General features: G+C 41.8%; 2 protein-coding genes across 2 annotated transcripts; both read right to left on the bottom strand.

The window, feature by feature from the left end:
• Window positions 1-9,545: 9,545 nt before the first annotated feature.
• Window positions 9,546-10,481, bottom strand: LOC130877881 (olfactory receptor 2Y1-like). Its single transcript, XM_057775517.1, has one exon. It carries the CDS (start codon window positions 10,479-10,481, stop codon window positions 9,546-9,548), a length of 936 nt encoding a protein of 311 aa, XP_057631500.1.
• A 13,643-nt stretch (window positions 10,482-24,124) lies between these two features.
• On the bottom strand, window positions 24,125-25,060 carry LOC130878038 (olfactory receptor 10-like). The gene has a single exon (XM_057775796.1). It carries the CDS (start codon window positions 25,058-25,060, stop codon window positions 24,125-24,127), a length of 936 nt encoding a protein of 311 aa, XP_057631779.1.
• Window positions 25,061-26,104: the final 1,044 nt, after the last annotated feature.

Genomic DNA, 26,104 nt, shown 5'->3' with positions numbered 1-26,104 from the left:
ACTAAAAAACGAAAACCAAGACTTATAAAGTGATTTTTTGATAAAACACAGAGCTACACTAGTGTAGAAATTTGTGTTTTAATGTTTTCTTTTTCATTTTCTCTTCCTTTTTTCTTAAGACAGGGTCTTCAACTCCAAGTTCCTGCTACCTTATCCTCCCAAGTGCTAGGCTTGTGGGGTCATATTATCATGTCAAATAAAACTGAAATTATTGAGATTGAGATTATAGGAAAGTGCATAGCAAACAAAAAGTTACGACTTTTCTTGAGAGAGCTTTGTCTTATGTTTACCATCGATATTTTTTGCTGGACTAATTTTTGCCTCACGTTGTCAAGTTTACTAAGAGAAAATCATCAATGAAACTGTAAATGCAGAATTAATTATTTCAAAAAGATATTCTTGACACTCTTATGAAAACACGATAAAGTATGGATTATAAGCACAAAGCATATGTATATTCAGCTTAACCAATGTATCGAAGCTGTTTTAATTTGGATAGTCTCCATGGACGAGTGAAAGATCTTCTAAGTTCATGGACAGACCTTACAGATGAATTCTATCATTGTTTTTACTACCACGTTTTGAAAGTTTACTTCTGTGAGTTTTTGTTTACTTAGCTATAAAACCAAGAAATAATTGGAGAGGTTTTTGATTGACATTAAAGGTTCTCACCATACTCCTGTTGATAGCACAACACTGTAGTCCCAGTAATTTGAAGGCCGAGGCAGACAAATCCTTAGGGAGGCATGAAGCCTTGAAGAAGGTTAGGTCTTGCTTAGTGGGACAAAGACATTGCCCTTCCTCCCCAGGATCTAGTCTTTTACTCAGGAATATGGTGTGCAAAGCCACAGTCCCAAACTGTACAACCTCAAGACCGAGGTGTTTTCTTTCTTTGTCCCATCATAGACTCTTTTTTTCCTGCCTATCCAGGCCTTTGACCTCTGTATGCCTGCTTGTAAGTCCCTTGCTTGGTGGATGACTGTTGGTGTCTACGCCCCAGTGCTCTGCTGACAATTGGCTCATCGACAGAATCACAACACCCACAACTGTCATAAATGACACACTAAACCTTACCCAAGACGGAGGCCCGTGACTCCTGTATCTAGCACAGCTCTTCCACTCTTGTGCTGCACCTGCGTCTGCCACTCAGAGGTCATTTGCCCCGGCTGTGGTTCCTTGCTAACCCCTCCCCTCAATTGTATTTTCCTCCACTCTTCCTTGCGGCAACAGCCAAGGTCTCACTCATTCCCATATTTGGAACTCATGGAGGGTCCCCATGAGATACATTTTTCATTAGTTTGTGTGTGTGTGTGTGTGTGTGTGTGTGTGTGTGTAGAGAGAGAGAGAGAGAGAGAGACAAAGAGACAGACAGACAGACAGACAGACAGAGATACACATACACAGTATCATGGCAACCTTGTGGAGGTCAGAGGGTACCTTGGGTGTCAGTTCTACCTCGTTTGAGACAGGGACTCTTGTTCATGGCTGTATGTGCCAGACTTGCTGGCCTGTGAGTTTCCTAGGATTCTCCTCAATCCACTTCCTTTCTCACTGCGGCAGCAGTAATCACAGGATTACAGATGTGTGGATGTGTGCAGTTTCACATCTATCCTTTATATGGGTCGGAGGATCTGAATGCAGTTTTTTGTAAAAACAAAACATGTGCCCACTGAGCCATCTCGTCAACCCCAACCATTCCACTCTGGAAGAGCAGTTAGAGTTCATTTCTCACGTGAACACTAGGTCTCTGGTATGTAGTACACATAATTACTAGACTTATGCTTGTATTCGAGTTGCGTTTTGATCATGGTAACACCAGCTCAGGGTTTGGCCAGCAACAAGCCTTTCTAGTCCAGTGCATGTTGGTGAGAGGCAGGAAGGCCCCATTAGAAAGCATACAGATAAATACAGACCTCCTTCCTACTGGCTGCCCTCTGAATACTGAGGAAGATAAGTGCACTATGGGACTTCACTGAGTCCCATGCTTCTTTACTGACAGTAGCTACTTGGAAGTGTCCATTTCCTTTCTTCATGATGAAATCTTTCAGTAAAGGCATGGAATTAAGTTGGGTTGGCATACTGGATTCTCCAAGGCTCACATTCTCTCTCTAGTTACCAGATGTTCACAAATTTAGAAAGCTAAGAGAAGCATAGGACCCCATAGTCTTCTCTTGTCACAGAATACTGAATATGTTGCAAGGTCACCACACTGGCTAAACACAGATTCAGAGGGCGATGGAATTGATCAGACATCTTTAAACATCCTAATGAGGCTTTAGACTGGAAAACAGATTACACAGAAATATGGTGGTTTGAATCTGTGTTCAGAGACCTGACTTAGGTTAAAGATAAGGACCTTGTTTAGTTCCCTAAAGCTTTAGGTTAAAGATAAGGACCCTGTTTTCTCCCCTAAAGCTTTAGGTTAAAGGTAAGGAAGGACCTTGCTTTAGTGCCCTCAACCAGAGTGTCAGGTTTACAGGAAGGATGCTTGTGACTGGCCAAGAAGAAAACCTGGACAAGAAATGAAGGGTTCTAGAAGTAGACTTCCCGGAGAGGGCCATGCTCCTGCCACTCAGGTCTTTACACTCACTGGGAGGTTACCTTCATCTGCATTAGATGAAGGCCGTCCTAGCTGTCACTCTGCCCCATCTTTACTCTCCAATAGTAATATGTTAAAAAGGAATGCCTCCCCCTAAGTTCCTTGGTGCACAGCATTTTGAGATTTCCATATTTGGTTTAATTGTAAAAATCAGCTTTTACCTGTTCATCTATGTGTATGTGTGCCTCTATGCCTATGAATGACCCTTATAAATAATGAACTTTTGATCAGTAAGCATGCTTAGATTTATTTCTGACAGTGTGTAGAACTAAATCCTTTCGTTGAAGGCATTAGTCAGATCATCTTGTCAGGTTCTAATGGAGCCATATTCAAGTCACATAATTATATTTTCTCTATGAGCAGAAGAGGAGGGTCTTTGTTTGGCCAGGTATTGTTAAATTTGAACCTACTTTCAGTTGCTTCCATATGGCTCCGCTATGAGGGCTGGGACATGAATGATGCTATCAAGACCAACTAGGCACCCAAACCAAAGCATCTTCCTATCCGTTCTCTGGACCACTTGCTCTTGTACAGACTCAGATATACTCTGATCTGGATCCAGTGTCTTTCATAATGGAGGCCACATCACATTACACTATTCCTTCAGCTTTTAAGGCATTCTGAAAGACCCTTCTATTAAATATCCTGTAAGAGCACACTCCAAAATTTCAGTACACATCTCCCAAATCAGAGATGGACCAGAGTCTGTGTAGCTGACATTCAGAGTGAATTCATAAACGTCTTGCTTTCTCTGTGACTCTGCACAAACAACATGGTCCCCATCTGTGATGAGCTCCCTCTGAGTATACCCCCTCCCGAGAAATTCTTAGTTTATTATGACAGCTGTGACCACACCTCTGTTCTTTTCCTACCAACTCTAATTCCAACTATTTACTACAATAAAGAACCTTGATTTCAAGTCCACCTTTGCTGTCTATCTTAAAAAAATTTTCCATTATTTTAGTAGTTGAAGAGAAAAAGAAGTGAGTTTTTTTTGACATGTTGCGTGAGGAGTAGGTACAGTGTGTATACATGATAGAAGATGAAAGAAAATTTGAGTAAATTATTTTTTGCATGAATTTAACATTTCTTTGCCCTAAAATTGGAGCCCCAAAACAGTGGAGCCCACTGCTGATTTCTCAGTACAATATTTGTTTTCTAATTTTTTTTTTTTTACCATGAACCTAACCATCTCAAGCTTTCAGCACTTACCTGGAGTCCAGGGTCAGAAAACTCCTACTTTTGCTTTCTTCAAATATAGTGCATTTGAAGGACAAGTGAGACCCACTGGAGACTTGAGAAAACTTGTGATGTCTGAAGGGTACTTTGCTCCTTGATCCTAATTTCACCTATGGTGGGAAAGACTCAGGTCAGAGCTCAAGTCCTTGAGAAGTCAACATAGCACATACAGCAGAGAATGGTAGGGGCCTAACCCAGGAGGTAGCAGCTTCCTCCTCAATAACCTCCTGCATGCTCACTCCAACCAGCCAAGGTCAGGGCAGAGCTGGCACATTTTCAGGTCTCCTGCTGATCTGAACTGAGGTTACACACATCGGTTATGCCCTGAGGACACTGAGAAGCGTTCTCATTTCCATGTCCTGTCACTGTAGGACTGAATCCAGGGTCTGGTCAAGGCTAGGCGAGTACTCAACCACTAACTTGTATCCCCAGTCCCACAAATGCATTATTTAAAAGCAGCGGAGAGTGAGTTGCTTACAAAGGGCAGGCAGCCTTGGAGACCAAAGGCCCCACTGTGGCAATTATAATGAACTTAGCTGGCTCTCCAAGACCTGCCTTGCAGCTTTTACTACTCTCTGTTTGCCTAATTCTGCCAAACCTAAGTGACCTATTGTGTATTCTCAGGACAACTCCTTACTTGCTCATGTGATTCTGCATCCCGAGATTCCTTCTGCTTCTCCACTTTGACTCCAGTCCTATCAGCCTCTTGCTAGACAGACTGAATTCAATGTCTCACTTGAAGCCAGCCATGTTCACCATGTCACAGTTGTCTTCCTTCTCTGGAGCCATCACGCAATGCTTAGGTGTTTCTACACAGCTGCGCCGTTGATCCAGCTGCAACTTGATTCCCTTATGTAGAGTATGATGCTTTCATTTTTTCTGTTATAATATTTAATGGGTCCGTGCTTATTATTTTATGCTCCATTTTTATTTTCAATGTATTTAAAAATTCACGTATTCATTAAAAATGCATGGGCAAAGACCAGCTTCTTCTTACAGTATGGGGGAAGTTAATGTGCAAGACCCCCGTATTCACTTGAGGAATTTGTAATATGAGTAAAGGAAGAAAAATCTTTGCTAATACATTAATAGCTTTGTGACCTTACATGACTGAGCCCCAGTTTCCCTATCAGTAAGAGGTTATCATGATCTCTCTCTAGTACCATTGTTTGTGGTTTAATGGCTTATAGTGTATAAGGTACCTGGTGTATGGTAGATATTCACCGAGTGGCTCTTCATAATGCTAAAATTTATCCAGTACAGACACATTGTCTTGTACTAATAACATCTTCAAAACACACTCTATTTGAAATAATTTCAATCAGCGTGGGAATCACAAGTCTCTTCCTTTGCATAAGAAGCATAACACCATCAAGAGAAACATTACTAACACTGCAAACACTATCATCTTCATATACAATTAATGCAAATGGTACAAATTATCATATACAAATGGAAGAATGTGATTTGGACCTGATCAATGAATGGGCAATAATAGCTACAACTACATGTTGTGTACCAGTTATTCTTCCAGGAACCCTGCACCTATCAACCCAGGCAATATTCTTAATAACCTTATTAGTTCCTATTATCACCCCCACTTCATAGAAGTCAGAACTGGGGCACAGATTACCTTGTGTTGGTTACACAGCTACCCAGTGTCATCCTTCCCTCTAAACCTTGGTGTGCTGGCTAGATTCATGTCAACTTAATATAAGCCAGAATCATCTGAGAGGAGGAACCTCAGTTGAGAAAATGCCTCCTTATGATTGGGCTATAGGCAAGCCTGTAGAACATTTTCTTAATCAGTACTTGATGGAGGAGGCCCCAGCCCACTGTGGGTGGGACTTCTCCTGGGCTGATGATTCTGGGTTTTATAAGAAAGCAGGCTGAGCAAGGCATGATGAGCAAAAAAGCAACAATCCTCCCTAGTCTCTGCATCAGCTCCTGTCTCCTGGTCCTAACCTAATTTGAGTTCCTGTCTTTGCTTCTTCAGTGGACTGTGGCTCAGGATATGTAAGCCAAAAAAACCCTTATCTTCCCAACTTGCTTCTGGTCATGGTCTTTTACCACTGTGTTAGAAATCCTAACTAAGATACTGGGTGTGAATGAACAAATTTTATTCCCAGGAACACTTTGCTGTAGCTCTGGAGGGAAGAATGAGACAGCAGGAATCTATAAGAATGCATTTGAGGTTACACAGTTGTGTTAGTCAGCTTTTTCATCACGGTGACGAAACACCTTCAGAACGAGATAAGTGGGGAGAGATTTATCTTGGCTCACTGTTCCAGACCATCAAGGTGGGTATATGTGGTTATTTGAATAAGAATGGCTCCCATAGGCTCATATATTTGAGTACTTAGTCACCAGGGAGTGGCATTACTCGAGAAGGACTAGGAGATGTGGCCTTGTTGGAGGAAGTGTGTCACTGGGGTTGGACTTTGAGGTTTCAAAAGCCTAAACCAGGCCCAGTGTCTCTGTCTTCCTGTTGCCCCCACAGGCATTATAGTCATTCTCTCTAGACTTTTGCCTTGAATATTGTTTCTGAGTCAACAGAACCCAGCTTTATGGAAGAGGCCATATGTACTTTGTGAAGAGTTTCAATACACACACATCTTAAGCTTGGTTGTGCACACCAGATCGAGTTAATTGTTTTTTTTTTTTTTTTTTTTTTTTTTTTTTGGTTTTTCGAGACAGGGTTTCTCTGTGGCTTTGGAGCCTGTCCTGGAACTAGCTCTTGTAGACCAGGCTGGTCTCGAACTCACAGAGATTCACCTGCCTCTGCCTCCCAAGTGCTGGGATTAAAGGCGTGCGCCACCACCGCCCGGCTAAGTTAATTGTTATCAGGAAACTTTTATCCCCAAACTGTGCTGTGCTTCAATACTGTCTGAAATCAACTGCCTGGTGTCAGAGTCTAGAAGTTTGAGCCAACACCAGCTAACTAAGTTGTTTTGAACCATATTTTCTTCTTATTTCACAAAGATCAGCATTCTTCTGACCCTGGTGACTGCAGGGATGCCCACATCCATGAATGGGAAAGGGACCTGTAAGGGGAGGTCACACAATGGAGCGAGAGAGATAAGAGAGAGTGTGGGCTTGAGAATAATCAGAAAACACCACTTGTATAAAATCATCAAAAAGTAAATTTCATTAATAAAAGTATAAAATATACAGTTATTATTATCTGTGTATTGGTTTTGTATGTAGGAAGGGTGTGGGAAGATTGTTGGACCTTTATACAGCGATAGGCTTTGTTTGCAATATAATCATCAAACACTGATTTTAACAGCTTTCTTGAGATATAATTGACATACAGAATACATATGTTTAGGATCTACATTTTAATGTTTCAGGATGCTCACAAATTTGTCTATTTATTGTTTTAGAACATTTTGTCACCTCATTTCATTTCATGCCTGTTTGCAGTCACTGTCCTGACTCTCTCTTCCAGGCAACCATTGATGTAATTGTGTCTCTGACACTCCACAGTGGGTGTGGCCTTTGGCATTCAAGCTATTGTCTCTCTGCACAGTTCCGGGGAATTACCACGGTGGCTTATTTCAACACGCCGTTCTTTCACGTGGCTGACAAGGTTCTCTTTCATGGACAGACCTTATCTTCTGTATTCACTCACTGACGGATGGACATTTGGCTTGTCCCTGCAGTTTGGTGGCTACGAATAATGATGCCTTGACACATTGGTAACTTTGGCATCTGAATATTGACTTCTGTAATCTCAAGAAAATCAGTAAAGATGTTTAGAACATACCCGAAAATCTCAGGAAACACAGGCATTTTGTAAAAAGGATATTAGTCCTCTATAGAGTCTAAAAAGGACAAAAAGCAAAGAAATCTCCTCTTCAAATACTTCACACTGCATCCACCATAGGTGTCTGTGTAAGCCGCCATTGCATTTCTTTTATGGAAATTTTGATGAGTAAAAATGGGTAGAATCTATAAGAGGCAGGCTTTTTGTTAGGCCACAGACAAGGGAGATTTATATTTCTTTTGAGTCTTTTGGGATTTTACAAGTTCCTGCCTCCAATCCAGAAGGATTTCCTGCAATAAAGGGGGCTGGTTGGGGGAAACAGCTGTGTGTGTATTCTAGGGGGCAGTTGCAGCTGATTTTATCTGAAACAGTTTGGGATCAGTGTTGCCAGGTATCTGGGCTCCTTTAAAAGATAAAACAATAGGTTTTCATGTCGATTAAAAAAATCACCAGCACAAGATTGGCACATGATTAAGCCAGTCAACAGTTCAGCACAGAGGAAGGCCTCAGGAGCTCCCACCCTTAGCTGCGAGGCTATTGACAATTGAGAACTGGGGAAAGGAGAGTCAGTTTAGTTTGCTTTTCTACGCAATGATTTCTGCTTGATTTTCTATTTTATTGAGGTTTTAGGTCTCAAATCCAGGGCTCTGCTTGTAGTCAGCAAAACCTTTGCCACTGAACTCATCCCCAGTCCTTCTGTTTGACTTTTGAATTTGTTTCTGGCTCTTCAAGTTTTATTTTATTTTACTGTTGTTGTTTTTAGGGTCCTGCATTATTTCTGTATTGCCTGTATTTGTTGATCCACTCCTTTAGACACCTGTTTTAACATCTCCATCCAAGCATTTGCTCGATCCATTCCTCATTTTGTCAGGTGAAGTCGTGTTTTTGTGCCAGCTCTTTGTGTGTATCGCTGGGCAGCACCATTTATGAACGGAAATGCTAGGTGTTTATTCCAGCCTTTGTAATCTGGCTTTATGCTTGTCTTTGCAGATATTAAAGCAGGCTTTTTTTTTTATTGCATTTTCTCTGGGTCTCTAGTTACTTTTGCATTTTCAACACTAGATGGCAGGCGAAGACCAGTGTGTGCCACTGTATCAGAAATGGATACAAGCCTAGAGAGATCTGCAAACTTCAGCTGCTGTGTTGTTCATCAAGTGTGAGTGAGTCCCAAGAAGGTTATTTTCATAGTACAATCCTCTCTGGATTTATAGGAATCACCTCATTTATAGTCAGTGGTCTGTGCTGAGAAGCAAGACACTCCCCTAGTGCTAGGGAGACTAACTGTAGTTAAGGCTCTGGCTATATGCAACACCTATGGCCACAAACACCGCAAAGGCTGCACTGAATCGGGCCCCCTGAGACCACTGCAGGTCTACATAAGACCAGTGTACACACTGGCATGAGCTGTACACTGCTGAGGTAGACCCACGCCCCAAGTTCACTGTAACCAGTTGCAGGTGACAATGGCCAGAACGGAAATGTGGTATTAGGGCGACAGGTCTCCTCTTGATTTGATTCTAGCACTCTTTGTATGGACCCTAACCTGGGTGTGGATGCCATTAGGATCACCCCAGTGTTAGGCTTCACCAGCCAGCCTTGAGTCTCAAGGCCAAAGTCTTGTGATTACTCTGCTAGTCTACTCTAGAAAATGAAACCTCAAACTCTGATGAGTTGGGAGAGCGTGATGAAGGCAGTGTCTTGACCATATAGACTGATTCTAAGTGGGACATACCACTCAGGAAGGTGCTTGAATTTCTTTATTATCATTTCCATAGTAATATAAGATAAACAAGTGATATCATTAGCAAAAAAGTGAGAAATTCCAATTAAAATGATGTATTATATGCTGACACTTATGAATAATGTTTTCTGATAGTAAACATCAAATCCTTTGTACTGGCCTAAAGTTAGATATTATACTTGTTCTTGTTTCCTCTTCTACCTGGAGTCTGTGCCTCTCCCCAGTACCTTCCACAGAGCCCCCTTCACATCCTTGTTCCTCAGGGTATAAATCAGAGGGTTGAGCATGGGGGTGACTACTGTATAAAAAAGAGCAACAAACTTCCCCTCCCTCTCAGAATACCTGTGGACAGGTTGGAGGTAGGTGGAGATGGCTGAGCCATAAAACAGGGTAACCACAATGAGGTGAGACGCACACGTCCCAAAAGCCTTTCTGCGACCAGCCATTGACTTGATGTTCAGCACTGCCCTGGCAATGTGGGCATAGGAGCCCAGAATTAGCACTAAAGGACAGACTAAGATAATGACCCGGGCCACAAACAGATTGGCCTCTGTCCCTCCCGTGTCCTCACAGGCCAACTTGAGGAGAACAGGCAGCTCGCAGAAGAAGTGGTTCAGCTGCTGTCCACAGAGGGGCATGGCCATCACGAGGCTTGTCTGGATCAGAGAGTTCACGAGTCCTCCCACCCAGGAGAATATAACCAACGCCCTGCAGAGAAGGGGATGCATAATGGTTGTGTAGTGGAGTGGGCGACACACGGCGGCATAGCGGTCGATAGCCATTGCCACCAAAAGCACACATTCAATTCCTCCCAGTGAGAGCATTATGAAGAGCTGGGTCACACACCTTGCAAAGCTGATGGTCCTGTCGAGTCCAGAGAGGTTGACCAGCAGCTGGGGCACAGTGCTGGCGGTGTAGCAGAGGTCCAGGAAGGAGAGGTGGGAGAGGAAGTAGTACATGGGTGTGTGCAGGCGAACGTCCAGTCGTGACAGAATGATGATCAAGGTGTTGCCGAAGAGAGTCAGAGAGTAGAGAACAGAGATGAAGGCAAAAAAGACAGGTTCTAGGTGAGGCCAGTCTGAGAAGCCCAGCAGCAGGAAGCCCTCTTCTGAACTGGTGTTCAGGCTTTCCATGGTCTCCCTCCTGCACAAATACAACACAACTCAATTCTTCCTACAGAGAACACGAATGGATGCAGTTCATATTGTCATAAAATACATGGTACATATGAATATCTCAGGAATATAGGAATAGTCTTGGAAGAATTAACAAACCTACAATATATCTCAGTTGGTGGCACAACAATGTAGGCATCCATGTTCTATAGTTTTATTAATAATTTTTGAAATCACATAATAAAAATAATATATTTACTGTAGAAAAGATTAGACTTCTAATTATGAGACATATGTATGCTAGAATCATAATCCAAAATAATTTGACCTTGATAGAACTAAATTCCAATAGTCATCAAAATAGGTAATAGAAGATAAGAATCAGAGAAAACTGAACTTTGATTTAAAATCTCAGTTGAACGAGTGCAGAGTGAAGCGGGGAAGAAACCTGCAACCGTGAGAGCCATTTACCAAAAAACTAGAAGACACAGACACAACGATGTAATGACCTGAGCCTTAGCAAATGTTTGCAGTGCCTTCCCAAGTGCATATAGCTAAGCTCAAGGTTAAACAGGGCAACACTCCTAGCGGAGGACTGGCCTCTCCAGTTTACAACGAGACCTGAACATCGTTCACTGCAAGGGTTTGTCAGGAGTTCTGTGCTGCACAGGCAGGTGAAGGAGGAAGTCACTCCAGAATGTGATTTTAGGTTCTCCGGAAGCAGGAAGCTTCTGTGAACTGAACCTCGAACCACCGTCCAGAAGAATCAATATTTATTGACTGTACACGAAGGTTGCTTGGGGTACAAGTTCCTCATACCAAAGCCCCTTTGATCTACACTATATGTTCTCTGAAGGAAATTATCACAGCCTGCAACTTAGTTTTTATTGTGTACTGTTTGCAGTACCCAATGATTCAAGACCTACAAATGTGACCTGATATGATAGTCTTGTGACCAAGGTCATGAAACACATAGAAAACCCCGTCAGAAAAACAACTCCATAAATCATAGAAAACAAGCCCTGTTTTCTACTATGATTTCAGCAAGGTATCTTATACAAATGCTAATACATTCAGCTGTTACCCTCCACACAGTGAGAAACAACTGTTGCAGTCTAACAGATTATAACCTAGATACAATGACTCTAACAGATTGTAACCCTAGATACTATGTCTCTACTAGATTCCCAGTACATTTGTTTAATGAGTCCTTTGCCTTGTTTCTTCACCCACAGACTTTCCTCTGTGTCTCTAGCCCCTATTTTCTTCTTTATGGGAATCTTCCTATTCCTCCACTGCAGCATGCTCCGTGCATCCGTTTCTGGCAAAACACAGTTCCGTGACTAACTTTGGGTGGATATGGTGGGTGCCCTGTCTTGTGCAGAACTAGCTTCACTGTCTGTCTAGCACAACATCCGACCCAGAAGTGCACTGAAGGATGAACTCAATGAGCCTGCAGCAGCATCCTGTGGTACTGCTGGGCAGGTCCTTAGAGAGGCAGGGAGCCTTGAAATCTATTCAGTCTTGCTTAGTGGGACAAAGACATTGTCCTGCTCCCGGGGACCTAGTCTTTTATTCAGGAATACGGTGTGAAAGACACAGACCCAAAGTATGCAACCTCAAGACCAAGGTGTTTTCTTTCTCTGTCTGGTATGCAGAACCCCACCCTCAATGCTTACCTGGAACACCGAGACCAGAGACTCCCTGTGTTTCACACTGCTCACCTTGCGGTTCTTTCACTGCCCTTGGCTCTGCTACTTAGGAACCAGTTTCTCTGGCTAGCACATTTTGCTAATTATTGCCTTAGAGTATAGATTCTTTTCTTCACTCTTCCTTCTGCTCAGTACTAGGGCCTGACCCTTACCCATATTTGTTAATCATGAAATGAGCATCTCCCTGGGAAATATTTTCATTATTGAAGAACAATTGCATCTCTCTGTTGTCACGGATCATAACTAGGCCTCTGGTATGTCCCCTGCATTATTTCTATCCCTTCGTCTCAGAACCCAGGTGAGCTTTGATCCCCACCACACTGCTTCTGGAATTGATCAGCATGGAGTCCATGAGGGAGCCCAGTGCGTGTGGTTGAAATCTCTATGTGTGGGATCACCAGAGTGGATACAGGTCAACTCCTTCCAAACGGTCCACTTCCACTCACAGGGGAAAGTATTTATGGTGTGTGTATTCATCACGTGGTTCCGTAGTCCTCAGGTGAAGGTAAACAACTGCCCGCCTAGTTCATCTTCCTCGTTAGTGAAACTGTCTCACTGTGTGTCCCCTGACTGTCCTGGAACACACCATATGGATCAAGCTTGTCTCAAACTCGGAGATCTGTCTGCTTCTGATTTTCCAATGCTGGGATTAAAGGTATGTGCCACCAAGCCTGGCCCTGTTAGTGAAACTTTTAATCTCAGTGGGAGCATGAAATGAGCCCAGGGTGGCACCCTGGCTCCTAAAGATACCCATTTTATTCCCAGCCATCATCATGCACTGGCAAATTTAGAAAATTATGAAAAATAGAGAGACACCAAGAGTCTGCACATGTCAAAAAGAATACAGAATAATAAGTTCCTGGCTCTATACTTGGATTACAACATTGACTGCATACATAGATTCGGATGACAACAGAATTGATCAGCCATCTGTAAACAACCTAACGAGATCAACAGAATTGATCAGCCATCTGTAAACATCCTGATGAGGATCAACAGAATCGATCAGCCATCTGTAAACATCCTAATGAGATCAACAGAATCTATCAGTCATCTGTAAACATCCTAATGAGATCAACAGAATCTATCAGTCATCTGTAAACATCCTAATGAGATCAACAGAATCTATCAGTCATCTGTAAACATCCTAATGAGGATTCAGATTGGAAAAAGGAACCCATAAAGACCAATGCAAACTGGCATCTGTGCTCAGACACCTGTCCTAGGTTAGAGGTGAGGACCTTGCTTTGTTCTCTTGAAACTAATACTCAGATCAGGGGTCAGATTTACAGGAAGGAAGATGGTGACTGCCCAAGAAGAAAACCTGAAAAAGAAATGAAGATTCTAAAAATAGACTGCCTGGAAGGAGCCATGTTCCTGACATTCAGATCTTCACACTCATTCTGAGCGACCTTCAGAATTTGTAAAAATATTTTTTATTTGGTGAAGGCTGTGTTAGCTGGTTTGTGACCTCTCCTCCTGCCCTAATTTTTACTTTTCAAATGTTAACAACATGCTAAATGTTTACCTTCTTTCTAATGTCCTTGGTGCACACCCTTTTGAGATTTCCATATTTGGTTTTATTTATTATAAAGATCAGCTTTTATCTGTATCTATCTCTCCGTATGTGTCTCTATGTCTATGAATGATTTTTATAAATAATAAACTTTTTGGCTAACAAGGATGTTAAATTTATTTCTAACAGTGTGTAGAACTAAATCCTTCAGCTCAGGCCACTGTTTTGATGATCTTGCCAGATTATAATGGAAACCACATTCAAGATCCTTCTAACTCATCATCCCTAATCGGTTTCTTTGAGTGTGTATTGAATCTGCTTTAACTTTGTTTCATTAGGTCATCACATGTGACTAAACTATCGCTGTTAGAACAGTAATGTCACTATCAAAACCAACTAGGCACCAAACGATTATCCTGTCAATCCTCCACCCGCTCAGCTGTACAGACCCCTTACACTCTGGTTGGCTCCCATCCCTTCCATGATGGACACGGCACACTACCCACTTTCATTCCACAGGCTTTTTAGGAAATCTGCAAGGTTCTCAATCCAACACCCAAAATTTCTCTACCCTAAATATTCAGTATACAACCCCAAACCACAGACGGTTTGTAGCCAGTTTAGTCAAGCTTTCAAGAGTGAATCTAGGAGTTTGTTATTTTTTATGAATGGCACACGGAACACGGTCTCCATCTGTGATGGGTACTCCTGTGTGTACCCCTCCAAGAAACTCTAGGTTTGTTTCTGCAGCTCTGACTACACTTCTATTCTTTGGCCTTCAGTGATGCCTGCAAGTGTATAGAAGAGCCTTACTGTTTATGTTTTGAAACTTATTTCACTAATGTTAAGCAATTGTAAAGAAAGAGATTCAGGTAAGAATTTTCCAGACCTGATGTATAACAGAGCAGAGTGGTTAGGTGACAGAGAATGTAAGAGTTCGTGAGGGATAAAATATTTTTCCATTACTTTAATGTTCTTTGCTCCAAAATTAATAGCCCAACACAGCAGAGTCTAGTGCCGATTCTTTTTAAAGGGTGATTGTGAGCATCTCACCCAGTCCCCACTTACCTGAAGTTCAAGGACAAAACTCTTGCCTTTATCTTTCTCTGTTCTGCTGGCTTCAAAGGAGAGTTGAGGCCCGCTAGAGACTGGTGGTACCTTGTGATATCTGAGAGATACTCCCTTCTTTAGTTCTGTAGTAGGCAGGGCTCAGGTCGCAGCTCCTCTCCCTGAGAAGTCATGATAGCAAATGCAGTGGACAGTACCGAGGCTCCTCCTAACCTAGGATGAGACTATGCCCCTTACCCTGATGCTCTGAGACTAAGAAGCAACGTGTGTTATCAAACCTACTCCTGAAACTAAAGCTGCACACATCAATTCTGCCCTCAGGGAATTCTGATACCTTGTGGGCTTTGAACCTAGGGGCTTCTGCATGTTAAAGAAAATACTATAACACTGAGTTGTATCCCCAGTCCTGCAGACTCTTTAAAAGCAATGGCTTTTAAGTGGCTTATGACCTTGGAGACCTAAGGCCCCACTGTGGCAATTGCAATGAACTTGACTGGCTCTCCGAGATCTGCCTTGCAGCTCTCAGTACTCTATTCCCCCAGCTCTGTCAAACCTAAGTGACCTACGGTGTGTTCTCAGGAAAGCTTCTAACTTGGTCATGTGCCTCCGCAGCCTGGGATTCCTTCTAGTCCCTACTTTGACCCCTACTAATCCTTGGCCACACAGACAAATCCTACCTCACACTTGAAGCCTGACATTTCAGCAAACTTCAGTTGTCTTCCTTCTCTGGAGTTTTCATACGATGCCCAGATAGTTGTCCACTGGTCCATCTGATATTTATTTCCTTTCCTTTATGTGAATTAGGATGCATTCACTTCCTTCCTCTCTTCTTTTGCTTTTGAATTTCATCCATATTTATTAATTTTTAAGATTAGAATATAAACTAATAGGTTTCATCATAAGACATTCATATATCTACACTATACTTCGCTTTTATTTTTATCCTTCCCCATTGCCTATTTTGTTCTTTTTTTCAAAGGTTTATTTATTAAGTCCACAGTGTTCTGCTTGCTTGTATAGTTGCATGACAGAAGAGGGCACCAGATCTCACTACAGATGGTTGTGAGCCACCATGTGGTTGGGGGGAATTCAACTCAGGACCTCTGGAAGAGCAGCCAGTGCTCTTAACCTCTGAGTCATCTGTCCGGTCCCCATTGCCCATTTTCAATCCCCACTCACCCCTAGCTGATTCACTTTTTTCTCCAGTTAGTTCAACTTTCTGTTTCCTGATTACATGTATCCCTTTATGCCCTCTATTAATATTCTGCGTTGCTTTCTATTTATGTGATAAAGGTCAGGACAAAAAAACAAGTTGGAGAGGAAAGGGTTTATTTGATTTTATAGTTTAGTCTATTATTCAGAGAATTCAGGGCAGGAACCTGGGGGTGGGAACTGAAGCAGAGGCCATAGAGTAATGTTGCTTACTGGCTTGCTACTCTTAGCTTGCTTGGTTTGCTTTCTTTCTTTTTTTTTTTTGTTTAAATCCTGAATTTCTTATTTTATTGATTTTTATTCAGCTCTACATTTTTATCTGCTCCCCTTCCTCTCTCTCCCCTCCCCTTCAACCCTCTTCTATGATCCCCATGCTCCCAATTGACTCAGGAGATCTTGTCTTTTTCTACTTCCCATGTAGATTAGATCCACGTATGTCTCTCTTAGTGTCCTCTTTGTTGTCTAGGTTCTCTGGGATTGTCATTTGTAGACTGGTTTTCTTTGTTTTATGCTTACAAATCATTTATGAGTGAGAACATATGATATTTGTCTTTTTGGGTCTGGGTTACCTCACTCAAAATGATGTTTTCTAGATCCATCTATTTGCCTGCAAAATTCAAGATGTTATTTTTTTCTGCTGTGTAGTACTCCATTGTGTATATGTACCGCATTTTCCTTATCCATTCTTTGGTCTAGGAGCATTTAGGTTGATTCCAGGTTCTGGCTATGACAAACAAGGCTGCTATGAACATAGTTGAGCACATGTCCTTGTGGCATGATTGAGCATCCTTTGGATATATTCCCAAAAGTGGTATTGCTGGGTCTTGAGGAAGGTTGTTTCCTAATTTTCTGAGAAATCGCCACACTGATATTCAAAGGGGCTGAACTAGCTTGCCTTCCCACCAGCAATGTGGGGTTTTCCCCACAACCTCTCCAGCGTAAGTTGTCATCAGTGTTTTTGATCTTGGCCATTCTTACAGGTATAAGATGGAATCTCAGAATTGTTTTTATTTGCATTTCTCTGATGACTAAGGATGTTGAACATTTCCTTAAGTGTCTTTCAGTCATTTAGATTACTCTGTTGAGAGTTCTCTGTTTAGGTCTGTACTCATTTTTTATTGTTCTTTTGATGACCGATTTCTTGAGTTCTTTGTATATTTTGGAGATCAGACCTCTGTCTGATGTGAGGTTGGTAAAGATCTTTTCCCATTCTGTAGGTTGTCGTTTTGTCTTGTTGACTTTGTCCTTTGCTTTACAGAAGTTTCTCAGTTTCAGGAGGTTCCATTTATTAATTGTTTCTCACAATGTCTGTGCGAAGTGATCTCCTGTGCCAATGCGGTTCAAGTGTATTTCCCGCTTTCCCTTTTATGAGGTTCAGTGTAGCTGGCTTTATGTTGAGGTCTTTGATCCATTTGGGCTTGAGTTTTGTGCATGGTGGTAGATATGGGTCTATTTTCATTCTTCTACATATTGATATCCAGTTATGCTAGCACCATTTGTTAAATATGCTTTCTTTTTTCCATTTGATATTTTTTTGCCTCTTGGTTAAAAATCAAGTGTTCAAAAGTGTGTGGATTAATATCTGGGTCTTCGATTTGGTTCTATTGCTTTTCCTGTCTGTTTTTATGCCAATAAAACACTATTCTCAGTACTGCAGCTCTGTAGTAGAGCTTGAAGTCAGGGATTGTGATGCCTCCAGAAATTCTTTTATTGTGCAGGATTGTTTTGGCTATCCTGGGTTTTTTTTTTGCTTTCCCATTCTTTCAAGGTCTGTGAAGAATTTTGCTGGGATTTTGATGGACATTGCATTGAATCTGTAGATTGCTTCTGGTATTTGGGGCATAGATGTTCAGTATTGAGATTTCTTCTTGATGGATTTTTCCTCTGATATTAATCAAATGTTCTTCTTTGTCTCTTTTGATTGATTTTAGTTTGAAGTCTATTTTGTTAGATATTAGGATAGCTACACCAGCTTGTTTCTTAGGTCCATTTGATTGGAATTTTTTTTTCCTCTGAGGTGATGTCTGTCTTTGAGGTTGAGATGTGTTTCTTGTATGCAGAAGAAGGATGGAAGGATGGATTCTGTTTTCGTATCCAGTCTGTTAGCCTGTGTCTTTTTAATAAGTGATTTGAGTCCATTTATATTAATGGCCAGTGATTGCTATCTCCTGTTAATTGAGTTTTTATTGTTGGTGATGTTAATTTGTGTGTTTTTCACTTCTTTGGGATTTGCTGCGATGAGATCATCAATTGTCTGTGTTTTTGTTGATGTAGCCAACTTCCTTGGGTTAAAGTTTTCCTTCTAGTACTTTGTTTTTTCTTTTTTCTTTTTTGTTTTAAAGCAGCAAGAACTGCATTTTTTTCTACAGATGACAAGTTCAGTGAGCAACATCAGCATCTTGAAATTCTTTTTTTCTTTATCAAAAATTTCCACCTCCTCCCCTCCTCCTATTTCCCTCCCCCTCCTGCTCTCCCTCCCTCTCCAGTCCCAAGAGGAGTCAGAATACCCTGCCCTGTGGGAAGTCCAAGGCCCTCCCCCATCCATCCAGGTCTAGGAAATTATACATCCAAACAGACTAGGCTCCCAAAAAGCCAGTACATGCAATAGAATCAAAACTCAGTGCCATTATCATTAGCTTCTCAGTCAGCCCCCATTGTCAGCCACATTCAGAGAGTCCAGTATGATTACATGCTCATTTAGTCCCAGTCCAGCTGGCTTTGGTGAGCTCCCATTAGATTAGTCACATGGTCTCAGTGGGTGGACACACCCCTCGCAGTCCTGACTTCTTTGCTCATCTTCTCCCTCCTTCTGCTCTTCATCTGGACTTTGGGAGCTCAGCCCAGTGCTCCAATGTGGGTCTCTGTCTCTATCTCCATCCATCACCGGATGAAGGTTTTATGGTGATATTCAAGATATTCATCAGTGTGGCTATAAGAGAAGGTCAATTCAGGCACCCTCTCCTCTGCTCCTTAAGGACCTAGCTGGGGACATCCCCTTGGACACCTGGGAACCCCTCTAGAGCCAAGTCTCTTGCCAACCCTAAAATGGCTCCCTTAATTAAGATATCTTCTTCCCTGCTCCCATATCCACCCTTCCTCCATCTCAACTATCCCACTCCCCCAAGCTCTCCCCAATCCTCCTCTTCTCCCTTCTCTTTCCCCCTCTCCCCTTCCCCCCATCCCACCCCCAACCCTGTGCTCCCAACTTTTGCCCAGTAATCTTGTCTACTTCCAATTTCCAGGAGGATAAATATATGTTTTTCTTTGAGTTCACTTTATTATTTAGCTTCTCTAGGATAACGAACTATAGGCTCAATGTCCTTTGTTTATGGCTAGAATCCACTAACGAGTGATTACATACCATATTCATTTTTTTGGGTCTGGGTTATCTCACTCAGTAAAGTGTTTTCTATTTCTATTTTGCATGCAAAATTCAAGATATCATTGTTTTTTACTGCTGAGTAGAAAGAACTCTAATGTGTATATGTGCCAGTGTGGCACTGTTAGAAGTTGTGGCTTTGTTGGTGTGGAAATGGCATTATTAGAGGAAGTATGTCCCTGTGGGGGCAGGCTTTGAGGTTTCTTATGCTTAGGAGTCCAGTGAGTCAGTTGACTTCCCGTTGCCTGCAAGATGTAGCACATCCAGAAGCACATCTTCCTGCATGCCACCATGCTTCCTGTCATGATGATAATGAACGGAACCTCTGAAACTCTAAGAGAGCCACCCTGATTAAATGTTTTCTTTACAAGACTACCATTGCCATGGTGTCTCTTCACAGCAATAAAAGCCGTAACTAAGATAACATACTAAAAAGGTGGTGGTTACACAGAGTTGCTTATCTTTGATGGTTGTTTCTTGTTTTAAAGATTAGGCAGAATTATATTTTGTGATCATTAGGATGGAGATATTTTACTTGTTTATTTAAGTTTATTATTAGATGTTTTGATGTATTCTGGCCCAAACCATAGTGCCTCCTTGGACTAATCCTATCAAAATTCGAGATTAAGGTAGGAAAAGCTTATAGCAGGGGGTCATGTTAGAATAAAACCAGAAAACGATTTCCTTCTAGGGATTTCTGTCATCTAATGATTCCCCTGCCTAGAAGTCAAAATATCATCCAGGAAAGAGCCTGCCTCTGATCTCTGTGATCTCTGTGATCTCACCTGTGGTCCTTTCCCTCCTCCTTCCATTTTTTTTAAGATCACATCTTTATCTATCCATTTCTAATAATCTGTGTAGCACCACGAAGTCGTGGCTTACCGGGAAAGATTCTAACCTATGTCCGTCTTGGGCCGGAGCTTCATGGCATCTGCCACTCTGCCCTTTGTCCCAGAATTCTGTTCTGTCTTCCCAGCCTACCTGAGATCTGTCCTATCAACTAGGCCAAGGCAGTTTCTTTAATAACCAATGAAAGCAACACAAATACAGAAGGACCTCCTACACCAACTCGGAGTGTAGGTGAGAACATGCTCACACCCAGGCATGGTAGTTTAAGTATGTAGTTAAGTCTGTATCTGTTTTCCTAAAATTAGGACCAGCTGGATAGATTTACAGGAAGGTGGATTGTGGCTTAGAAAGAAACAAATCTTGATGAGAAAATGGAGTCTGAAGTGGATTCGCTGGAAAGGATTTGACTCTCTAGTGACTTCTAAGCTTCCGGATCACTCAGAGGTGGAAAGGGTGTTTTTCAGGATATTATATACCTGTTTCTGTATTAGATGCTTCTGTGATGAGTTCCTTCATGCCCCCTATTCTTTGGAGAACTTTTTCTTTATTTATTTCCATAACTGAACATGATCTTGTTATTCACCTGCCTCTGACTTTTTCATTTGCTTCTCCTTTGGCATTATACTATTTGAGTTTTGAAAGGGATTTCAGAATTATTTGTGTGTTAACCTTCATAATTTATTTGTTTAAAAACACATTTTGCTATTTATGTGAATGTAGAGGAAGGGGTGCATTAGAAGAATGTTTTTGACATGTTCAAGAGAGCACTGAAGACTTTATGAGTGACAAGACACTTTTTTTATGAATTTAATTCCTTTATATACTGTACATCCAAATACAAGGGAGATCAGCACTAATTATCTAGTAGAATATAGTTCATTTTCTAAATTTTAAGAGTGTCAGTGACTGAAAAAAGATGGAAAGAGAGACAAGGACAAGGGAAGCAGGGTTTGTGTTAATCTCTGAGTTTTCACCCCGTGACCCCTTATAGGTCTAGATTAGGGCATGGATCAGTAAAGTGGGGTTCTAGTAACAACTTTGTGTACATTTCTGCAGAATAAAAGGAGGTCGTGGGATTGTACATATATACACACTTGTGGTTATACATGCATGCAAGTTGGTTTTTCTGCTATTGTGACATAATACCTGCAGGAACAATTTAAGGTAGGAAGAATTCATTTTGGCTCATGGAAGCAGTGTTTTCATTCAAGCACGGTGAATGAGGGCTGTCAAATCACGGCCGCTGGAAACAGACTTTCTTCTCCTTTTTCTTTTTCTCCCCATTTTATTTCCTCTTCTCTCTTTTCCTCCTCCTTTCCCTCACTCCATCCCCCTCTCTCCCCCCACTTTCTGTGAGCATTAAACCTAGAGTTTTGCCCACGCTAGGCAAATGAGTTGCAGTGTCAGATCTCTCTGAGGGCTTATTTTAAGATGAGGTCTAAGCTTTCAACTCTCAGTGTTGAAATCCACAAACGGCCTTGGATTACTGCCCTGTCACTCCAATTCTCAGAGGAGCTGAGTTTATAGTCTCACTGCAAGCCCCAAATGAACTACCCACTAGCCCAAGGTCTGTTGGCTCCATACATTTCCCTACCTTAGGATATTTCTCCATCCCTCTCTCTTTGGCTGTTTTCTTTTAACCCCATATTCTTTTTCTGTGTCACTCTCAGGGTGTTGTGTAATTATTTCACTTGATTTGAAACATCCTCTCTTAGAGGGTGGTAGAAGGCTCATAAGACTTTGGAAGTAAACAAAACATACAAGGCCCAGAAAGTCATAGAACTTAAAAGGCTCAGGAAGTTCCTGAAAGTTGCAAGATTCACAAGGCCCCTCTCCAGGTTTGTATAGGCAGTAAATATGACTGCCTATACGTAGTGCAAAGATCTCCAGGGATGTAGCTGCCTTTGAGTCATGTGTGCTCCATACTACTGTAAGCAGCTTCAGGAAACTCACTGGTTCACCAACCTAGTATTAGGTGAAATCATTTTGTTGATCTGTTGTTGGTGCCCTACCTATGGTGACTATACATTCTGTTCATGTCTCTGTGGGAAAATGTGCATATCATAGGATCATGTTTGATGAATTTTCTTTCCTTTTATGTGAAAGATAAGTGTAGTTTGGTGATTTTTACTTTAAATTTTTATGTTATAATTGTATAATTTTTGAAATACGGTAATGCTTGCATTTAATATGAATCACCTACCCAGGGTAATTCATGTTTTCATTTCCTCAATTTCTTCTGTTTCTATGTGTTTGGTGTATGGACAAACAGCCAAGGAAAGAACACCCTGCCCCTGACTTGGTCTCTTGACCCCAAGTTCTGAGACTTGGAAATCCTAACTCCTGTGATTCAGTGCTAAATGAATGGCCAAATAAAGCTGATAGCCAAGCAATACTTTTCCCTTAGCTCGTATGCATTCTCCAAAATCCCTATAAAAGTCCCTCCCCTCTGTTCCGCCCACTGCTGACTCCCTCCCCATTCAGAGCCAGCAGCCATTCAGTGTCTCTCACCAATAAAATTCTTATGTGAGGTTTGCTGCATGGCAGTACTTTTGTGTATTACTTGGCTACTGATGGGCGAGAGATTTTTGTGCCAAAAAAACGCTTCCATTTAGAACCTTTAAACTCCCTTCTTCTAGTAATTTTGAAATACACTATGCATTATTTAGTTCATAATCAAATCCTTAGACTTGAATTATGAGAAATTATTTCTGTTTTCTTAATGCATACTTTTACATTATTTGACTTTGATGCCCCTCACTGTTACTTTTCCAAGTCTCTGCTGATGAATTTTCTGCTTGCTAATTCTCTGAAAAGTATTTCATTTCGTATGTATGACTATTTGTATAAACATATGTATGTATGTATGTATGTATGTATGTATGTATGTATGTGCAATGCCTGCCTGTAGAGGCCAGAAGAAGGCATCGGATCACTGGAACTGGAGTTTCAGATGGTTATGAGTCAGATGTAGGTACTGAGAATGGAACCCAGATCATATGGAAAACAGCCTATTCTCTTAACTGCTGAGCCATCTCTCCTCACCTCTTGTTTCTTCTAGGAAGCCAACTGTATGTGTGAATGAGAAGATAGGGTGTTTGACATTTTCTGATACACTTTTTAGAACCTAATATAATGTCTTCAGTTTTGCCCTTTTTGGTGAAAAATAACAGGATTTTTCTTGTTTTTATGACTCAGTAATATTCCATTGTGTTTCTATATTACATAAAAAAATCTGTTCTTCCATTGACTTCCTGGTTGATGGCTGTTTTAAGTAGTGTTGTAATAAACATGGAGGCTGAATAACATTATATATATATACACACACACATCCAGAACCTCATGTAGCAGGGGTTAAGGGTTCATTTGTGTCACAGCTTCCCAAAGGAATGAGTCTGGAGAGAGGTGGAACAATTCTACTGTGGAGAATGGCACAGGCTCTAGGCATTACTGAGGTGAGAGAAGTCTAAACTCAGGATAAAAGCCACCATCCTGAGGTCAATATTCACAACACGGTGCCAGGTAGAAGGCATTGTTCCAAAGGCAGAGGCCAAGAGTTTATATATCTGTTGTAAGCAATTATGGCCCTGGCCATGACCCTCACATCTCCAGGCCCATTTCTAATACAGTGCTTGCACTTCTATGATGTGTGTGGTAATTAAGGCAACATGAACAGAAGTATATCATGGAACATGTCAAATTTCAGATATAATCTATTTAACTTCATGAAAAAAAGACAAAATCATGAAGGATTCACTGATAAAAGGATGGTATTAACCTATAGAAGCACAATTGGGTCAGTTTATATGGTTCTCTCTCTCTCTCTCTTCTCTCTCTCTCTCTCTCTCTCTCTCTCTCTCTCTCTCCATATAAAGGAATTATGATAGAAATATTAGACAATATTTGCGTAAACTTCTGTTTCTTCCTACCCTGTGTCTGTTCCTCTCCCGAATATCTTCCACAGAGCCCCCTTCACATCCTTGTTTCTCAGGGTATAAATCAGGGGGTTCAGCATAGGAGTAACTATGGTATAAAAAAGGGCGACAAACTTCCCTTCACTCTCAGAATACCCGTGGACAGGTTGGAGATATGTGTACATGGCTGAGCCATAAAAAAGGAAAACCACCACAAGGTGGGACCCACATGTCCCCAGAGCCTTTCTGCGCCCAGATATTGACTTGATCTTCAGCACCGCATGACCAATGTGTGCATAGGTCCCTAGAATTAGTGCTACAGGACAGACCAACATTATGACCCCAGCCACAAACAGGTTGTCCTCTATTGCCCCTGTGTCCTCACAAGCCAACTTCAGGAGAACAAGCATATCACAGAAGAAGTGGTTCAGGTCACGGCCACAGAGAGGGATGGTCATGATGAGCACTGTCTGAGTCACGGAGATCACAAGGCCTCCCATCCAGGAAGAGATGGCCAATGCCTGACAGAGAAGAGGGTGCATAATGCTAGTATAGAGTAGTGGGTGGCACACAGCAGCATAGCGGTCAAAAGCCATCACCACGAGGAGCACACACTCAGTTCCACCCAACAAGAGCACTGTGAGGAACTGGGTCATACACCCAGCATAGCTTATGGTCTTATCAGTTCCAGAAATATTGACAAGAAGCTGAGGCACAGTGCTGGTGGTGTAGCAGAGGTCCAGAAAAGAAAGGTTGTTGAGGAAGAAGTACATTGGTGTTTGTAGTCGACGATCCATTCGTGAGACCGTGATGATGGTGGAGTTGCCGAAGATGGTTAGGAAGTAGAAAACTGAAATGAAGATAAAAAAGACATGCTCCAGTTGAGGCCAATCTGAGAAGCCCATCAGAATGAAGCCACCTTCCAAACTGGTGTTGGAACTGTCCATAGCCCTCACAAATAGAAGGCAATTCAATGCTTACTGACAGGGGGGCACTTGGAGGTCACTTGAGCCTACAGAATAACTCAAAGCTGTGTGAAGCCTGGCACATTTGCCTTCCTTCTGGTCTACGTCCTGTTAACTCTGCCTGGGTGGCACAGGCTGAAGACACAAACCTTCAGTCAGGTTGGGTTCCAGAAACATCAGGACCTACAAGAAGGATAGATTACCATTCAATTGTCTACAATAGATTGTCCTCACTGTGCAGTACATCATCTGATAGGACTCAGATTGTTTTCCTGCAATCAGCTATGCACACTGTGGTGATGAAAGCCATAACCGTAAGGAGCCAAGCATGCAGTAACACCCAGCAATAGTGCAATGAAGGGCTGAGCTACACACCCAGTATAGCTGATGTCCAATCGACTTGAGAAAGGTTGAGCAGGAGCTGGGACACAGTGCTACTGGTGTTGCAGAGGTCTGGCAAGGAGAGGTGCGCAAGGGAGAGAAGAACATGAATTTTTTTCAGTTGAAGTTTCAGTTGAGTGAGAGAAATAACGGTGGCATTGACACAGAGGCTTATAGAATAGAAAACTGAAATAAAGATGATGAAGATAAACTCCAGCTGAGGCTAGTCTGAGAAGCCTTCCAACATGAAACCTTCTAAGCTGAGATCGAAACTTTCCATAGCCCCCCACTTTCACAAACTTCAGAAGACAAATAAATAATTCTTATTGTAAAAGGCACTTAGATACTGCTTCTGCTGAAGTGAGTTGACTTCCCACTTTGCTCCCCAAAACAATTAAAACTAGATGAAATCTTTGCATGTTTGCGTTCATTCTGCTCTCTCTCCTGCACCTGTTGACTCTGGAGACACACAGATTCCTTGTTTTAAACCCCTAGTCAGCTTGTATTCCGGGAGCAGCAAAGCCTGCAGGCATGAAAGACTACCATCAAGATGTGAGAAATTGTCTACAGTGGAGACGCTATACTGATACCCACACTGAGCTCCCAAGAAGACCGTGTTTGACAGATCAACACTTTATGTGCTCA

The sequence above is a fragment of the Chionomys nivalis genome, chromosome 7, assembly GCF_950005125.1.
Source record: "Chionomys nivalis chromosome 7, mChiNiv1.1, whole genome shotgun sequence".
Lineage (NCBI taxonomy): Eukaryota > Metazoa > Chordata > Mammalia > Rodentia > Cricetidae > Chionomys > Chionomys nivalis.
Note: the sequence above shows the minus strand (reverse complement) of the source record. Positions and strands in the feature narration are given on the sequence as shown.

Excerpts from the sequence above, each read along its gene's own strand:
- LOC130878038 (XM_057775796.1), bottom strand. The coding sequence starts at position 25,060 with ATGGACAGTTCCAACACCAGTTTGGAAGGTGGCTTCATTCTGATGGGC.
- LOC130877881 (XM_057775517.1), bottom strand. The coding sequence starts at position 10,481 with ATGGAAAGCCTGAACACCAGTTCAGAAGAGGGCTTCCTGCTGCTGGGC.